Source organism: Phlebotomus papatasi, chromosome 1 (genome assembly GCF_024763615.1).
Source record: "Phlebotomus papatasi isolate M1 chromosome 1, Ppap_2.1, whole genome shotgun sequence".
Classification (NCBI taxonomy): Eukaryota; Metazoa; Arthropoda; class Insecta; order Diptera; family Psychodidae; genus Phlebotomus; species Phlebotomus papatasi.
The window spans coordinates 53,744,861-53,763,602 of NC_077222.1; the positions used below are offsets into that span (position 1 = coordinate 53,744,861).

The 18,742-nt window shown below is 34.1% G+C and overlaps 1 protein-coding gene across 1 annotated transcript; it reads left to right on the top strand.

Moving 5' to 3' along the window:
- Positions 1-419: 419 nt before the first annotated feature.
- Positions 420-18,449, top strand: LOC129806379 (ATP-binding cassette subfamily C member 4-like). Its single transcript, XM_055854937.1, has 6 exons — positions 420-1,421; positions 5,717-5,887; positions 5,984-6,366; positions 11,317-14,173; positions 17,687-17,914; positions 17,976-18,449. Exons 1-6 carry the CDS (start codon positions 1,237-1,239, stop codon positions 18,238-18,240), a joined length of 4,089 nt encoding a protein of 1,362 aa, XP_055710912.1. The 5' UTR covers positions 420-1,236; the 3' UTR covers positions 18,241-18,449.
- The last annotated feature ends 293 nt before the right edge of the window (positions 18,450-18,742 follow it).

The window sequence follows — 18,742 nt, forward strand, 5'->3', positions numbered from 1 at the left end:
ACTGTTGGGTATATTGCGTTGTCCCCTTTAGAATACAAACTGATCAGATGCATTACAATTAAAGTAAGATCCATGACCATGACAAATTAGTATTAATTGAAAGAAAGATGCGCATCGTGGAAGTGTGATCGTTTATTGATCTTGTCGTTTGCATCAATTGAATGTGAATGGGATTACTTGTATGTGAATGGAATAGCACTGGGTGAGAAGTTCACACCTTTGCTGTGAATTATCTTATCAACAGGTGCTGAGAGGGAGTTTGCTCATGTATTGGAGCATACGAAGCACGATGTATGAATGCTTTTTTTATATCTCATATTCTATCTTCTCATGCTCCCACTATTCCCCGTCAGACTTTTGGTTCGGAATACAATCAACCGACTCCACATATGTATACATATTATTCCCCAGTTTGTCTTCTAAGCGCCAGTGCTGAGAACTCCCAACTCGACACACTTCGTCAGTCGACAGTGGAATTTTGTGTAGGGCAGAAGGCAAACTCGGGATCGATAAAAATATATATATTTTTTACCGCAGAACACTTCATGAGTGTGCTTCTTTTCTGTGTGTTCGACAAAAACAAAATTATATATAAATAACTTAATATTAAGTCTTTCTTATCGAATAGCCAGTATAAATTGGCAATATTGTGAAATTAAACCGCTAAAATTCTGCCATCTCACGCATCTCGCAATTCAGTGATTTATGTAAAACTCCATCGCGTAACCTTGAGTTGGTTAAAGTTTTTTCCCACTATATCTGTGTCTGTTTCAATCATAAATCTATATATAAAGCCGGTTCGAAAAAAGAGGAAATACTGTAATTATTAGACGTTTTTTGACTTATAAGAAGTTTATGTACTAGGAACTAAAATCAAATTCATTGTGTATATTAACGTTGTACATAAAATTATTATTTGCTAATCATTTTTATCAACCAAATGTGATAAAAAAAAACTTCATAGCGTAGAGCATATAAGATTATCTAACTTCAATAAGTGAATGTTACAGTGTAAATAAGAAAAACAGACAGTGTAAACGAAATCGTGTAGAGGCAAGAAATGAGATATAGAGCATCTTTTACTTTTAAAATAAAACATTAAATCATACAGTTGTACTAACATAAGTTTTCAAACGACATTCAGGAACTATAAAGGCCTATCGTTGAGAAATTTCGCTCATCACGTGTAATTAAATTAATCAGTGATACTTATATGTGATTAAATGATCTCTTGTCATGGAAGCCGCTCAAAGAACACTTCATCGTAATCCACGTGAGAAAGCTAACATAGTATCAGTGCTTACCTTCTGGTGGACCATCAAACTTTTCAAGAAAGGCTACCAGAAAATCCTTGACATAGGGGATCTCTTTCGACCTCTAAATGAGGACAAATCTGAGGCTCTTGGTGATCGTCTAGAAAGGTAATAATAAATCCAGAAGAGTGTAAGTGATAACACTGCAATATGAGAGAGAGATTTTATCTCTGACTAACGATGAATTGCTCTTTTTAATCCTAAATTGTACAAAGGAAAATAAATTTCATGAGATGAGAGTGCGTTCTTGAAAATCAAACAATCATTTTCAACAACACAAACGTAATCAGAAAATATCTTATCACATAATTAATTAATTTTGCGATAAAAGCTCACTTTCTGATGAATTGGAGTGTCTCTATAATTTGTGAGGAAAACCGACTCTGCTAAGTAGTCAATTTAGAGATATACAAACCATTTAAATTCCGTCAAATTCAACCTTCTACCGATTCTGCATGATTTACGATCAATGCTGAAATTGGAAGCTAAATAAATCTATTTTTATAGACCTCTCTACACATTCTGATTTTGCTTTTAATCCATCTTTATTACACCAATCAGCACTTCTGTGAACTCTAAAGATGCAATTCAAATTATTTCATAACAGTATACAATTTGTAAGATAAACTTAGGATCTCTTGCGGTTATGATATCGTGTTCCGCCCAGCATAAAAAGATAAAGCATCCACAAAAGAGGACTTAGTCTCATGTAATAAAATGTATTGAGATTAAACGAACAATTGTAAGCCAATAAATGTACAATATTAAATGCCCAGTACATAAATTAAAATAATTAATTTATACTTATCGCGTCTGAAATCTAAAATACCAAAATTTATATCCTCTACATAACTGCTTTTTATGTCCTGTAAAAGGTATAAAAGCAATAAACTTGTTTATGTAGAGTAAACGAATTGTGGCTTTAGTTATCACGGTGTCACATTCATCACGTTAGTAAAAATATTATTATTTAAAATCCACATGTGATATCTATTCGAAACCTTGATTAGATTCGATTAAAAGCTCTTTGAAGGATACCTTGGTGCTCTATTTGTATTCCTAACTAACCAAAATTCAAGATTGTATACGGCAGATTTTTAGCTTAAGAAATTATCAGTACCTTATAGTTGACCAATTCAAAGTTATCTTGAAAGAGACTTGAAAAGGTTGTGAGACGAAGAATTTTAGGTCAAAGAGATTTTCCACTTTTAAAAAGGATTAAATTAAACCCTGAAATACTGAATTGAAAATTATAGCACAAAAGACCAAACTGAAATTCTCAGACTTTGCAATCCAACCTCTTACCATTTCTACAATTCTTAAATTAATTTTTATCACCTTGGAGCACTTCCAATAAATTAAACTTGATTAGATCGTAAAAACATTTTGCAAGTTTTTTTTTTTGATATATTTTGTTCTCCAAATAACTTTTGACTCAAGAATTTTAATTAAAGTGATAATTCAAGTATCAATATAGAGACTACTTTGAATTTTTTAAATATAATTATGTTTTTTTATAATTTCCTTTAGGCTTCTGAGTCTATATTTTTATTTTTATAAACGGTAACAGATGTCATATAAGAATGGACATAAGCACAAAACAGATTTAAATCCCATAAAAATATAAAGCCATATAATGTGTAAGGGTACTCTTTAAATGTTTAAACACCTGAAAAATAAGTTACGAAAAAATTATATGGGTTTTTAGTAATGTATTTTTAATTAGCAAGGGTACAGGTTGGTTTCAATGCACTCCATCTCACGTGCTTTATGGAAAAAATGAAGAAAGTATTCGTTGTTCTAAACTAAACTGTTCTATTCGTTGAGTCTAACTTCTAAATAATATATAAAAATTTTTCTTGGTGAAAAGTGATTTTTCATTATTTTCATTATGATTTTAATTATTTAGAATAATTAAATTCTTATCTAATTTTTTATCAAGTTTTAGAGATTCTATCACTCCACATTTCGTCGTAATAGAAAATTTTGCTATTCGATCAGTCTTTTAAATGAATATAAGTTTCAATTTTGAGTTTTAATTTGAGATTTCGGTTAATTTTATTACATTAAAACTTTTTTTTGTATTTCTTTAAAGGTAAAATAGAAAGATGTTTTATTTTTTATTTTGTATTGCTGTAAAATAAGAATAGATCTATCAATATTTTAGAAATATTGTAATGACGTTCTACATTATTACGACTCCGATAGAGTCAACGTATTTGAGTCTTTTTTATCTGCAATATTCTAAGTTATTAATTGTTTCAGTTAATATTTCACTCGTTAAAAATTGTCACAGGTCCTTACTTAACAAAAGTAATTTAAAAGTTTGACATTAAAACTAGAATTTTACGTATTTTTCACGCCTTTTAAAATTTTTAGGGGTTGACTCTATCGGAGTCGTACTGTATTTGGTCACACAATATGATTTGAGAAATAATAAATGACTATTGTTTTCAAAAATTAGAGTTTTAAGAGAAGTACGATAAAACTTTTAATAGATAACTGAACGAATTTAGTAACCCTATGCCTCCTTACATCCTAGATCTTACTTTTATTCCAACTAAATTCTTTAAAATTTTATTGAAATTTTAATTTATTTTTAATGAAGCTTTATTCTTGACAAATGGTCTAATTGTTAAAAAACAATTTTTTTTATAAATTCTAAAACTCGTAATCCAGAAAATAAACAATAAAATATATGAATTATGTTTTATTAATTATATATACATTGCATTTTACATCATTTTAAGAATTTCAATCAATAAAAATTAGCGAATTTTCTCTTTTAAATTTGAAGGATGAAATAATGCCCAAGACGCGTAGACGGACTTACGGCTTAAGCCGAAAGACGTCTTAGTGGTATAATCAGAGGCCCATACAAAGCCTAATAAAAAGTGAAGCTATTTTTCACTTTTTCATGTAAAAATTTCGCAGATATTGCACCGCGACTTAAAGAAATTTGATCGTAGTTCTTGTATTATTTCAGTGAGCAATATGAAATATGTATTTTTAGATAGCTTATAATGCACGATTTCGAAATATATCAGACTGATAAGTCAATTCTCTTTAGGAAAAAACCTTGCCAATAGTCTTCAGTACCTCTATGCAAAAACGTATAGAAAAATGAAATGTCGAGAGGCCCCTGGATATAATCAAGTCATTATTTTGATTATAATTTCGTTAAGCCATATCTCGGCTTAAGCCGTAGGTGTGTCCAGCACATAAAAGAAAAATCGAAATAATCCCTTGTATAGTAAAGGATATATTCAAAATTGGAACAAGAATCGAAGTTAAGTTTAAAACATTCTTAAAAGCTATTGTTATGTTAATAGCTTTTGTTGTAATCCTGTAATTCTAAATAATCCGTCTGTCGGTTTAAGCCTTGAAACTGCTTAGTTAGTGGAAAATTGAATAGATTTTAGTCAAAGCATTATTTTGATTACAAAGCTGTCTCTCGGCTTAAGTCATAATTGTGTCTAGCACCTTAGAATGATCACTTCAATTTTAATCTATTCGTTCTCGAAATAAGGAAAGGATACCTCAGCACCATTAGCCTTAGTTCTGTGACCTTGGCCCGCTCGCTAATAAGAATTTTAGGCCTGGAAATACCCATTCCTATCGCTCCTGATAATCAAAATCAGATAAGGAGGAATTACACTACAACTGGCATATGATGGAATTTAAAGTATAATGAACCCTACTTGAGCGTTTACGTATTTCACCATATTGTTAAAATAATTGATAAAATAAAAATTTACTTATCGCTCTGAAAGTGCAAAATTTATATAATAAATCATGTTCTTAAGTAGTCATTTGCGGTTCATTGACCTCAAGTAGTGGAAGAATTATCAATCAGAAGATCTAACAGATGTACACAAATATTTTTTGGTATTTAGGTAAAACTGAATTCCCTTAAAAAATAAAAAAAAAGACGTGCTTCACTATAACTTTATTAGATTAGAATAAGAATAGCCACTTTTGCTTTAATGCCACAATTAATTACAATAATATTTAAAGTAGCAGCAGACTGTGGAATACAAAAGAAATTTTTTCTCATAACTTAAGTTTATATCATCTCGTAAAAATAATCTCATACATAAAGAATACTGTAATCAAGACCAGGAAGAAAAGACACTATTTAGAATTAACGCAATAACTTCTATTCGACAAATCACATTGAGAAAATGATGAAAATTGCTATCTCAATTTCTCTTGAGCTCAGACTACATTATTATTAGTTACATGTGAAACAGTCAATGGTACTTAAAAACTAAATAAACCCATGAAAATGAACTTACTTAGACACTACATATTCCCGGAAAAACGAGCATATACTTAAATCACAATAAAAAAGAACAAACGCATACAGTGAATTGTAAATATTTTCTTCAATTCATTCTCAGAAAATGGGCAGAACAAGTGAAAAAATCAAATGGCAATCCATCTCTAATAAAAGCCGTGGCATTGACTTTCTGGCGGGAATACGGTCTTATGGCGCTTCTCGTGATTGTGAATGAAACTGCCGTCAGACTGGGACAGCCAATTTTGCTGGGACGGCTGCTTATGTATTTCAGGTGAGCAGAGCACTGAACTATTGCAAAATCTCTACCACAGAGATAGAGAGAACCTTCTTGACCTGAATTCTCACCTTTCGTTGAAATTATTCACAGACATGATAGTGATATGACACACAAGGAAGCACTTCTCTGTGCGGGTGGAATTGTGGGCCTGAGCCTCTTCTACACCATCACTGTCAATCAGTACATCTTCGATGCCTTCTACTACGGCATGCGTGTGAGAATAGCTATGTGTAGTATCATCTATCGGAAAGCCCTGAAGTTGTCTCGAACAGCATTGGGAGACACGGCTCCGGGAAAAGTTGTGAATCTTCTGTCCAATGATGTAAATCGCTTCGATTTGGTATCTGTTTTTATTCACATGATGTGGGCATCTCCGCTCATGGCTATGGTCGTTGGATACTTGCTGTGGCTAGAAGTTGGCTGGGCGGGATTCGTAGGAATATTCGTGGTCTTCACTGTTGTACCTCTGCAATGTAAGTAGCAAGGGACTTGTAATGAGCCCATACAAGTTTTAAGAAGCTGAGATTCTTTACAAGAGTTTAGGTAAAAGGAAGATAAAATTGGGCGATTGTAGTGCTATTCCAATGAAAAATGAACATGTTTTATTAGCACTTTACTATTCTCTAGTGCTTCTACATAATCGATTTTTCTTTAGATAGGTTGCTATCACGACTGTTTGCTGGGTTATAGAACATGACGAGGATTGGGGAAAATAGTCGAGACAGAAACCAACTCAATGAAAAGTCGATAATGAAGAAGCATTTGAGAACAGGAAAGTGCTAAAAAAATATTCGTTTTTCATTGGAATACCACCATTATGGCTTTAGAACACGGTGAGAAATAGGAAAAACAGTCAGGACAGGAACCAATGCAATGAAAAGTCGATAATGAAGAAGCATTTGAGAACAGTAAAGTGCTAAAAATATATTTGTTTTTCATTGGAATAGCACCATTATGGCTTTAGAACACAGTGAGAAATAGGAAAAACAGTCAGGACAGGAACCAATACAAAGAAAAGTCGATAATGAAGAAGCATTTGAGAACAGTAAAGTGTTAAAAAAAAACATTTTCATTTTTCACTAAAATAGCACCATTAGAAACGGCAAAAAATCCTATTTTAATCCAATCTTTATGAATCCAAGCTTATTGAAAAATCGATAAAATCCTTTACTAGAATTTTTAGGCAGAAAAACACCTAGAAACTATTCTTCGAGGATATTCTGTCTTTTAATTCACTTTTCATCGATTTTAGAGCTTTTGAAAGATTTAGACAAAATTTTAAAAATGTTCCCAAGGATCTGCATAGCTTATTTATTGAATAGAAAATCGCGTTTTTAGTTTCAGAATTATGCCCCTAAAAAATCTTAGACCGGAAAGGTTTCAGATTTTACTTGAAAATCGCTATATAAAATCCTATTTTAAACCGATTTTGATGATTAAAAAAATTTTAAGCTGATTAGATGATTAGGTTTACCATTATTTTTCGAAAAGTTAATATAATTAGCTTTTTTAAGATAAAATTATTAAAGCTTCAGTTTTCCGTAGAAGCTTTCTTTAGAAGTATCCTATAACAAGCTTTGACTATTTAAAATTCACTGTAAATCCATTACCAAAGCGACCAAAGCGTTTTCTATGATCTTAAATTTATTTGTAAAGACGAGTACATTTTCACCAAAAATTCTATGAAACTGTTACAAATATGTTTATCTTGAGTGGAAAATCCAGTCAAGAAGTATGCTCTTTTGTGTGATTAAAAATCTAATTTAAACCTAATCATTTTGAACCTGGCGGATTTCATGAGCTGATGGCTTAAGGGGTTACATGGGTCTCTCAGGTCAAAAAATAGGCCTTTTTTCTAATAATAACACTGTGCAACAGCCAAATATGGGATGGAAAATAATGAGTAGTTTCTTGTTCCTTGGTATGTCCTGAACATTTCTCCCGAAGAAACTTGTGCTCCATCACGTCAAGTTTCTGAGATATCTTAAGTAAAAAATCTTTAAGAAATTTTTCGAAATATTTGAAAAAAATTATTTATAATCAATAACGGTACATCCTAGGATGTTGGTGTCAAAGGATAACTCAAGGATGTGTAGAGGAGGATTCAAGGACATTTTTCCTGGAACATCGCATATCCCTATCCCTTCATCTTTTAGATTTGTTTCATAAACTCCTAATTATCCTCCAAATCCATGAAAAGGATTTGTGGGACAACTTGAATCCTTTACAAAAATAGTCTCCTGAATATCATAGGGTCGTAAAATATACCGTTATCCAGGAATTACGTATTTGAATGACTTATGAACCACAGAATTTTCTCTCAAAAATTCATTATTTTATTTCATATCTTAACAACATGCACTATAAGCCAATAAGACCTCGATATGGCATCGATCGGGCTCAAATTTTAATATGTTATAGCTGGGCCTTAGATCTTTCGATCAATACTAAACTTAAGGTTCCCCGACCCCCCTGACCCGAGCTAAAAGGGTCCTAAAAAAATTCTTCAAATGGCCATAACTCCCGTTCTAATTGTCAGAATTTAAAAAGCGAAGGCGTTTTGAAAAGCTCTCCTGGAATGCAACTTCTCCTTCTAACATCGCAAGTTCGTAAAACTTCCGCTAGTGACGCTATTATCAAAATGAAGGCTTTTCAATTTTCTAAGTTAAATAACTCAAAAATTCCTTTGTGCATCGGGCAGAAATTTTAGTATGTTGTAGCTGCAGATTATATCTATCAAACAAAAAAATACTTAAGCCGATCGATAACCCCTGACCCGAGCTATAAGGGGTCAAAGTTCGAATATTTACCGGCTTATATCTCCGGTTCTAATTAACATTTTGACCTAAATTTTGGTGTTTTAGTTCGTCTCGATGAGCACTTTCAGATGAAAGTTCAAAAAATCACCACAGGTGGCGCTACGATACCGTCTAAATTTATCAACATTCAAACTCATTTTTCCTTGTGTAAATTCCCTTGTGTAAATTAATCAAATTTTAGAATGTTGTAGTCTAGTCTATAACGTTTCCAAAAAGTGGCGTGGGTTCGCTATGATTTCAATAGAACCGGAGATATGAGGGGTCGAAGTTCACGAAATTCAAAACATCATATCTTCTGTGCTTTTTGGCCGAATTTGATGAGTAAGGGCGCACATTAAAGGTCTCACAGAAAGGACAAAATTCTGTTACCACCATTACACATAAAATTGGAAATTATAAAGAATTTTATAAAATCCGTAAATCACGAGCAAGCAGTTTTCAAACGTTTGAGGGAAGTTTCTCCAAAACTTGGCATCGCAAAAATGGAAGAAACTGTTTTCACGGGTCTTGACATCCGAAAGTTGGAAAAGGATTCAACTTTCACAAATTCTTTGCTGCCAGATGAAAAAATTGCGTGAGAATCGGTCAAAAATGTAATTTACAATTGTTTAGGAGGCACCAGCACAGAAATTGCCGAAAATCTTATGCAAAAAATGATTTCAGCATTTAAAAAAGTGGATATGAGTATATCATTGAAAATCCACTTCCTGTATTGTCACTTTGATGTGTTTTAAGACAAAAATCAAAAGAATCAGATGAGCACGGAATAAAAATACCATCAATTCGCTGAACCTTACGAAAAATGGTACAAAAGCAAGAATCTTGATTCTCTTTTGGCTTAAATGTGCTGGATGGTGGATTACAAAGAAAATTAAACTTATGAGACATTAGAATTTATTTGTAGAAGATATGAAATAAAATAATGAACTATTGAGAGAAAATTCTGTGGTTCATAAGTCATTCAAATACGTAATTTCTGGATAACGGTATATTTTACGACCCTATGATATTCAGGAGACTATTTTTGTAAAGGATTAAAGTCGTCCCACGAATCCTTTTCATGGATTTGGAGGATATTTATGAGTTTATGAAACAAATCTAAAAAAAATGACGGATAGGGATATGCGATGTTCCAGGAAAAATGTCCTTGAATCCTCCTCTACACATCCTTGAGTTATCCTTTGACACCAACATCCTAGGATGTACCGTTATTGATTATAAATAATTTTTTTCAAATATTTCGAAAAATTTCTTAAAGATTTTTTACTTAAGATATCTCAGAAACTTGACGTGATGGAGCACAAGTTTCTTCGGGAGAAATGTTCAGAACATACCAAGGAACAAGAAACTACTCATTATTTTCCATCCCAAGAAAAAAAGTTTCATTTTGTTGCACAGTGTAATTTATTGTGTAGAAAATATTTTAGAAATTCCAACTTTTGGGATATGAAAGAGTAACTTTAGAACAAAATTAAAAAAAAATGAAAAATTTTGAAAATTCGACCGTTAGCTGATTTTCGGAACCATTCCTCAAAAAAACAGACCTTGCGGTAGGCAGGATTTCTCCCAGTAGGTTCATTTGAAATCAAAAAACCAAATATACTCTGTTAGAGGATTAGTTGGACCTATGGACAAACGAAGGATTTTTGAAAAAACCAAAATTTGGATTTTTGGTAAAAGTTTTTGTAAAAAAGTATCAATTTTACCCTAGTTTTCAACACATTTTGTATTGTAAAAATGGTTCTGCTTAAAGGAAGTACAAATCCTTCGTTCAAACACTAGGTAATGCTTCTCAAAACAAGTACGCAAAATTTCAGAAAGATCGGTTTAGTACTCTGAGTAATCTTGACTACCGCATTGTAAAACGGTGTTTTGAGAAAAACGCGTTTAAAGTTTTACAATAATATGCGCGCGCAGGCGGAATGCATAACTAAAACTGCTCTACTTCCGAGAGTTTTACTCCGATTGACTTTAAATTTTCAGAAAATATTTTTCAAATGTTATACTATAAAATAAAAAAAATAAAAAAAAAATTGATTTTTTTGACCTGAGAGACCCATGTAACCCCTTAAAAAATATCAAGAACACTTTTCCTTAAGGAAAATGCTAGAAAATCGATCTAAAATTGAATAGAAAATGTTCATTATGAGCAATAAAACTTTTATTCAAAGTTTCTTTCAAAAATTCAACGCTAAACCGATTTTGATCATTTCAAGCAAATGTGGAAATCTTGAGAGATTTCCTTACAGCTCATCTATAAGATGACATTGTAGCCTTTTTTTAGAAAAAATGATCAATAGATTCTCTCAAATTGATCCCAAGAATATTTGACGTTTTCAAAAATCAAATTTTGTATATCATTTATTTAAAAAAAAAATAACCATTTAATAATCCATATTTATTCAAAATTGAATTATTTTGTATTTTTTGGAAAGCTGATTCTTTCTTTACCCTTAGTCCCAATTAAGTTTACTCACAATCGAATTCAGATACACTTTGAATTATTCGTTAAGAATTTCAGCCATGTATGAGCTTATCTGGATTTATCACTGATTTTTAGATTAAACTCCAAAAATTAATCAAATAATCAATATTCTCTTCCAGCTTATACCGGAAAGCTCTCATCCAAATTTCGTCTTCAGGCTGCTCTTAAGACCGACGAGAGAGTACGATTCATGGATGAAATAATCTCTGGTGTCCAGGTGATTAAGATGTATGCCTGGGAGAAACCTTTCGCAAAGTTAATTTCCGTCACGCGTAAAATGGAATTGAAGATAATCCGGAGGAGTGCCTTTGTGAGAGCAATTTACATGACTTTCCTGCTCTTCACCACACGTATGGCTCTCTTTTGCACCATGCTAACAATGGTCCTCATGGACAATGACATCACAGCAGCCAAGGTCTTTGTCATTTCGGCTTACTTTAATATTCTGGCCTACACAATGTCGCAGATGTTTGTGCGAGGAGTGGCGGAAATTGCTGAAGTTCTTGTAGCACTGAAGCGTTTGCGAAAATTTCTCATGTACGAAGAACGCGATGAGAGCAACAAAAAGCCTAGGATTGTAAAGGAAGCAATGAATGGAGCCCCACCGGATATTGCTAAGACTTTCAACAGCTACGATGATCCATCCAGAAAGTATACAGTTTCGCTGAAAAATGCCACAGCCAAGTGGAAAATGCCCGAAAATCCTGAAAAGAAGAAACAAAAATCCAAGAAAGAAAAGGAAGTGCCAGAGAAGTACGGAGGAAGTGTAGAATTCCTAGCTCCAACACTGGAAAATATTTGTCTGGACTGCAAGAGAGGAAGCCTTATTGGAATTGTAGGGCCAGTTGGAGCTGGGAAATCTTCTCTACTTCAGGTAATTCTCAAGGAATTACCCCTAGAAAGTGGATCTATTCAGAGTTATGGAAGACTCTCATATGCCTGCCAAGAACCATGGGTCTTTGCCGCTTCAATTCGACAGAATGTCCTCTTTGGCGAGGACATGGACAAGGAACGCTACGAGGCTGTTCTTAAGGCTTGTGCCCTAAATCACGATCTTGAGCAATTTCCTCAAGGAGATAGGACAATTATTGGGGAGCGAGGAGCTTCACTCTCAGGTGGTCAAAAGGCAAGAGTTAGCCTGGCCAGAGCAGTCTATCGTAAGGCAGATATCTATCTGTTTGACGATCCCCTAAGTGCTGTCGATGCTCATGTTGGACGGCATCTGTATGATCAGGTAATTGGGTCTAAGGGTCGCTTGGGATCCAGGAGGATCACCCGCATCCTGGTCACTCATCAGGTACACTTCCTCAAGGATGCCGACTGGCTTGTGGTTCTGAAAGATGGCCAAATTGAAGTCCAGGGCCCACCTCTGGAAGTATTCCGAAGCGGAATTGATTTTGCCAAACTTCTAAATGCCGAGGATGATCTCGAGGAAGGACAACCTGAAGCGGGTAAATTCAAAAGGCAAACTTCAGTGGCATCTACTAGATCGAGATCAAGATCACAATCATCCATGAGTTCTGAGGATGATTCTGCAGAGGCAGAAGAAACCAAGAAAGGTGGAGAAAAAGAACCAGCAATGGTGGCCATGGAGGCTACATCGAAAGGAACAGTGAAGGGATCAATTTTCATCAACTACCTCAAATCTGGAGGAAACTGGGCAATATTGTTCATCATGCTGTGTCTGTTCATTACCACTCAATTCATGGCCAGTGCCTTTGACTACTTCATAGCATTTTGGACAAGACAGGAAGAATTGAGGGATATCCAGAACTTAACTCAATCAACCACGGAACTAATCTTTGGCAACAATACCCTAAAAATTGTCGAAGCAGAAGAAATTGTGACTCTTTTGAGCACAGAGACGTGCATCTACATTGCAGGAGGATTTGTAATATCCTTATTTGTATTTGGCTTGATGAGATCTCTGGGATTCTATACGATGTGCATCAAGGCATCACAGAGACTCCACGATGGAATGTTCCGTGGAATTATCTCAACAACCATGCGATTTTTTGATACAAATCCTTCTGGCAGAATTCTCAATCGCTTCTCCAAGGATCTCGGAGCAACAGATGAGCAACTTCCTAAAGCCATCCTCGATGCCAGTCAGATAATCCTCAATATGTTCGGATCAATAATTGTGGCAACAACTGTGAACCCATTGTTTCTTGTTCCTATAGCTGGCCTATCTGTTATCTTTCTGTTCATACGGAAAGTCTACCTAAAAACCTCAAAGAATATCAAACGCTTGGATGGAATTACAAGATCTCCGGTGTTTACTCATCTCGGAGCATCTCTAACGGGTTTACCGACAATTCGTGCCTTTGGAGCACAGGAGATCCTTGTGAAGGAGTTTGATGCTCTTCAGGACACACATACAGCGTCCTGGTATATGTTCATCTCAAGTAGTGGAGCATTTGGATACGTGATGGATCTCCTGTGTGTGGTCTTTGTGTTCTTCGTGACATTCAGCTTTCTCCTGCTGGAGAATGATACTATGGGTGATCAAGTGGGATTGGCCATCACTCAAGCCATGGCACTCACGGGATTCCTTCAGTGGGGTATCCGACAGAGTGCCGAAGTGGCCAACCAGTTGATGTCCGTTGAGAGGGTGATGGAATATCGGGATTTGGTGTCCGAGAAGCAGCCCGAGAAGCCACAAAATTTGCCCAAAGACTGGCCAGATAGTGGAAAAGTGGAGATGAAGAATGTTGTATATCGATACTTCAAGGAAGCTGATGCAGTATTAAAGGGCGTAAATTTGTCCATAAAACCCAAAGAAAAAATTGGAATTGTGGGTCGAACGGGTGCTGGAAAATCCTCTCTCATTGGTACCCTCTTCCGTTTGGCTGAAGTTGAGGGAGATATTGAAATTGATGGAGTGAAGACAGACCATATTCTTCTGCAGGAATTGCGCTCAAAGGTCTCAATTATCCCTCAGGATCCCGTCCTTTTCTCAGGCACCCTCAGAAGGTGAGTTTTACTCCATTTTATTTTTTTTAATCGTTTATTCTCAATGTTTCTCTGGACTTAGGATATTCAAGATAAAATTGCAAGTCTTTCGATCCCTTGCTACCCGAAAGACACGGTCGGGTCCAATTCTTGTATCCTTTTCTAAGCACTTTCTCTTCCTTAAAAAATCGAATCTGACCATGTCGATCTTCAGCTCCAAGAAAATAAAAACGTTTCTCATTCTTTTGGAATGATTCCTTTATCAGTGAAAAAAAAACAGAACTATCTCTATAGGAAAACAGGACTTATCCTCTCAGTCTTTGCTCAATACTTTTATTCCCAATTAGAGCCCTGCATACCCGACCCGACCCGCGGGTATCCGCATGATTTTTTGCGGGTCGGGCGGGTTTTATTTTATTTTCTGCGGGTCGGGCGGGTCACGGATACAACCCTTCAAATTTTCGTGTATTACTTAAACATTTATCCGACCCGATTTCTAGGATTTTTTAAAAACATTTTTTTAAATGATTAAGCTTTGGCGAAGTTTACAGAAACATAGAAAAACGATATGATAAATCAAAGAACAATTTATGTGATCGGAAGAGTATATGAATTTAAAGAAGTAATAAAGTGATCTGACGAAGACAAATAATATTTATACTAGATCCAGGAATTACGCACCTGACGGGATTATGCTATTATGCTCATACAATTTTATGCATGTTTGCCTAATATTGGATACCATTTTGTGAAACCATTGTTGAATTACACATTAACATAGACTGTTTTGTGAAGCGCGAAATTGAAAAACACTTTATGCTTATTTAAAAAAAAAACTTAAATTAAATTAAAACGGGTTAAAGATAGCAAGATATTTTTTTGAATTCCTTTTTAAGTCTACCACGATAGGACTTCTACCCCAAAACTATATTTTCTGAAATTTAATAAGCGACAATATTATTTTGTATTATGAATTCTTAGACTTGTTCAGGAGTATAATTCTTTAAATATATCCTTGAAATATTTTCTCATAAAAATAAGCTCAAATTTGCTTTTGTCTAAAAATATCTTCTCAATTATTTGAAAAAATGATAAATATATGAAAGTAGACCAGTTATTGTATAGTCCACTCATATCTGGCTATATAAATTGACCAATACTCATATTTTTGATCAAATTCAGCTTGTTATGTCATTAAAATTAAATTAATCTCGTTAAAATTGTGGTCAAAATACGCACAGGTGAAGTATAAAACGGTTAGGATTGCGCTGAAAACACGCACAGTTAAATCATAAAATGGTTAAAATTGTGTAAAAACATGCATATATTAAGGATAAAACAATTACGATTGTGCAAAAACACGCACAGCTCAAACAAAAAAAACAGAGAAAATTACGATTAAAAACATGCAAAGTCCAAACAAAAAGCGGATAAAATTGCGCTTACGCCCAGCTTAGTCATAAAACGGTTAAGATTGTGCTTAAAATAAATAATAACTTTTGTTTAGTAAATATGTTTTTGACATTTCAATGAGAGTGAGTGAGATCTAGATCTAATCATTTCGCTCATTCTCCCGGGAAATTTTGAAAACATGTTTACAAACAAAAGTTATTGTATATTATACCCAGCGCACAATAACTTTTGTTTGTGAACATGTTTTCTAAATTTCCTATGAGATAGAGAGAGATGACTAGATCTAGGTCTCACTCACTCTCATTAAAATGTCAAAAACATGTTTACTAAACAAAACTTATTGTGCGTTGGGCATTAGTCATAAATCAATTTAAATAAATATGTAAAAAAAACTGCAATTCTTAAACACTAGTTATAGAGTTCCACTTTTGAGTTCATTGGTTTAGTGAAAATGTAGTTTAATTATGTTAAAAGAAAATAAAAGTAAAAGCTGTTTTGTCATGGAATGCAGCATTCAATATTACTGATTAACACTTTTTTTTATTTTTTTAATTCTTTAATAACACTTTTTAACCCATTCAGTCAATGTACCAGAAATACTTGAGATAGAAAATTCATATTTTGGGATTAGTTTCCTACAGATTAATAGATGAATTTTTTGAAAAGATTTTTTTTTTACCTATTATAGGGGCGTGGGGAGCCCCTGTCAAACACACGTCTTAACGGTCACTGAATTTAAATTCTATACATTAATTCATAACAAACTCTATTGATTTAGATAGAGTAACTATGCCAGAACACAAATTGGCAACTACAATTCAAGTCAGGAAAGAAGAAAGAGGCCAATTTTAACAAATTCGACGGGATGTCGTATGTTCCGTCCGCCATTTTGAGCAAAAATTTTGCATGACTTTCTGCGAAGCGAGAGAAGAACAAGAAAATATATTTGCACTTCTGTCGGGCTATTTTTTCCAAGTAATTGAAGGACTAAAGTTACTGAAAATCCATTCCCGACAGCAATTTAGATAAAAATTGCCCGTTAATAAAACATCTAAAATCACTCAATTTGCATATGATGTATAATACCATGGTAAGGAATGGGTTAATTTATTCCAAACAAAATTAAGAGGGTTCTTACGAGATAAAGTAATACTTTGTCTTACTTACAAGATAAAGTTCAAAAGTAATAAAATTTCCTTTCAAATAAAATAAGTATAGAAAAACCTTTATACGTTCCCGAGATATGCAACTTTAATTTTTGTCATAAATCGTAATTAAGAAACGAATTTCGGGACGTCATCTACGGTATTCCTTGTTTCGGGTTAGATTCTTTTCGATCTTTTTTCCAAATAATATTAAATTCAAAAACACTTGAAAATATTAAGTTTAGGCGAAAGTGCCCATGCTTTTTGCGATCCCAAGCTTTATAATGAATAAATTTTTCCTGTGATTCTGCATGAATTGCTTTCATCCCGCCAAAAATGTTTTTAAACTTATTTTTCAAGTAACTTGCTTTACCAAATAAATAAGGTAAATGTAAGCTAAAAATTATTCATCAATCTTACAAAATTTTGTTCAAGCTTGAAAAATAAAATATATTATTGAAAAAAATAATAATTTCGAGATGATAAATTGCAAATGTAACATTCTAAAATTACTGTAAGTTTGTTACTGTGATTAAAAACAAACTTAGCGGATCAACCGCCGAAAAAACGAAAATTATGTTCAAGAAGTTATCACACTACGAAACTTGTAATTAAATTATTAATAGTTCTAGAATTACTTATATTGATCACTTTAATTCAATTATACCTTAATTCAAATGGCGTGCGAGGATTTTGATTGGGTTAAAATAATTTTCGGGTTACTATTGTTCGAGACGGGTAAATTTATACATTTCTTGCGGGTCGGGTCGGGTATTACATTTTTTTTCGGGCCGGGTCGGATCGGGCAGCACTAAATTTCAACGGGTTGGGTCGGGTACGGGTCAAATTCATTGCGGATGCGGGTTGAAAAAAAAACCCAAAAACCCGACCCGTGCAGGGCTCTATTCCCAATCTCTAAAATAAGGACAAATGATCAGGAAAAATTACTACAAAACTTCTTGTCATTCTTTTGTAGGAATTTGGATCCGTTTGAAGAATACAAGGATGCCGCATTGTGGCAAGCCCTTGAGGAAGTAGAGCTGAAGGATATTGCGAGTGGTCCACTGGCATTGCAAGCAGAAGTTCTAGCTGGAGGTAGTAACTACAGTGTCGGGCAACGACAGCTTATCTGCCTGGCCAGAGCTATTCTCCGAAATAACAAAATTCTAGTCCTCGACGAAGCGACTGCCAACGTCGATCCCAAGTAAGAGATTTATCTAACAAGGCATTTCTTAAAAGATTCTAAAATTGAAATTCTCTTACAGCACTGACGCTCTTATTCAGCAGACAATCCGAACGCGTTTTGCTGACTGCACAGTTCTAACTGTGGCTCATCGTCTTCATACAATTATGGACTCTGACCGAGTCTTGGTCATGAGTGATGGTCTTGTAGGTGAATTTGATGCACCACACATTCTCCTGCAGAGGCCAAAGGGACTCTTCCGTGAGATGGTCAATGCAACAGGACCCCAAGAATCTGAACGACTCATGAGAATAGCTAAGGACACATTCGAATTGAATTCCACGTGACTTTCCTAACTCTACTTTTTTTTTAACGTAAATTGATAGTGCCTTCAGTGTCCAAAGTATTATAGGATTTTCAAAGTGTCTGGCTTCTTTTTCCAGACAAAACAGGGAAGTTTATAGAGATAATTGGCTGTATAGGCTGAGAATAATTTTTGATAAGAAAGTTTGGATCTGTTGTACTTTATAATCACAAATAAATCTCAAAATATAAACTCTAAGTGTCTTTAATATGATAAGATTATTTGGAAATATCTTATATTTCATTTTATGTAGGGGAGACTGGGGCAAAAAGTCACAAAACGGATATTTTATTTTTTTACAAACTACTCGAAAGCTCCAGAAATTTCTAATTAGCGCAGTTTTATAGGAAATTTACCGCTCTACAACTTTGTGAAAGTAATTTTCCTCTATTTTGTAAGGAAATACATTTATCAAGCCATTTTCTGAAAGGTAATTTTGTGACCATTCTCAAAAATGTTGGGACAAATAGTATCAGGCATGGGAT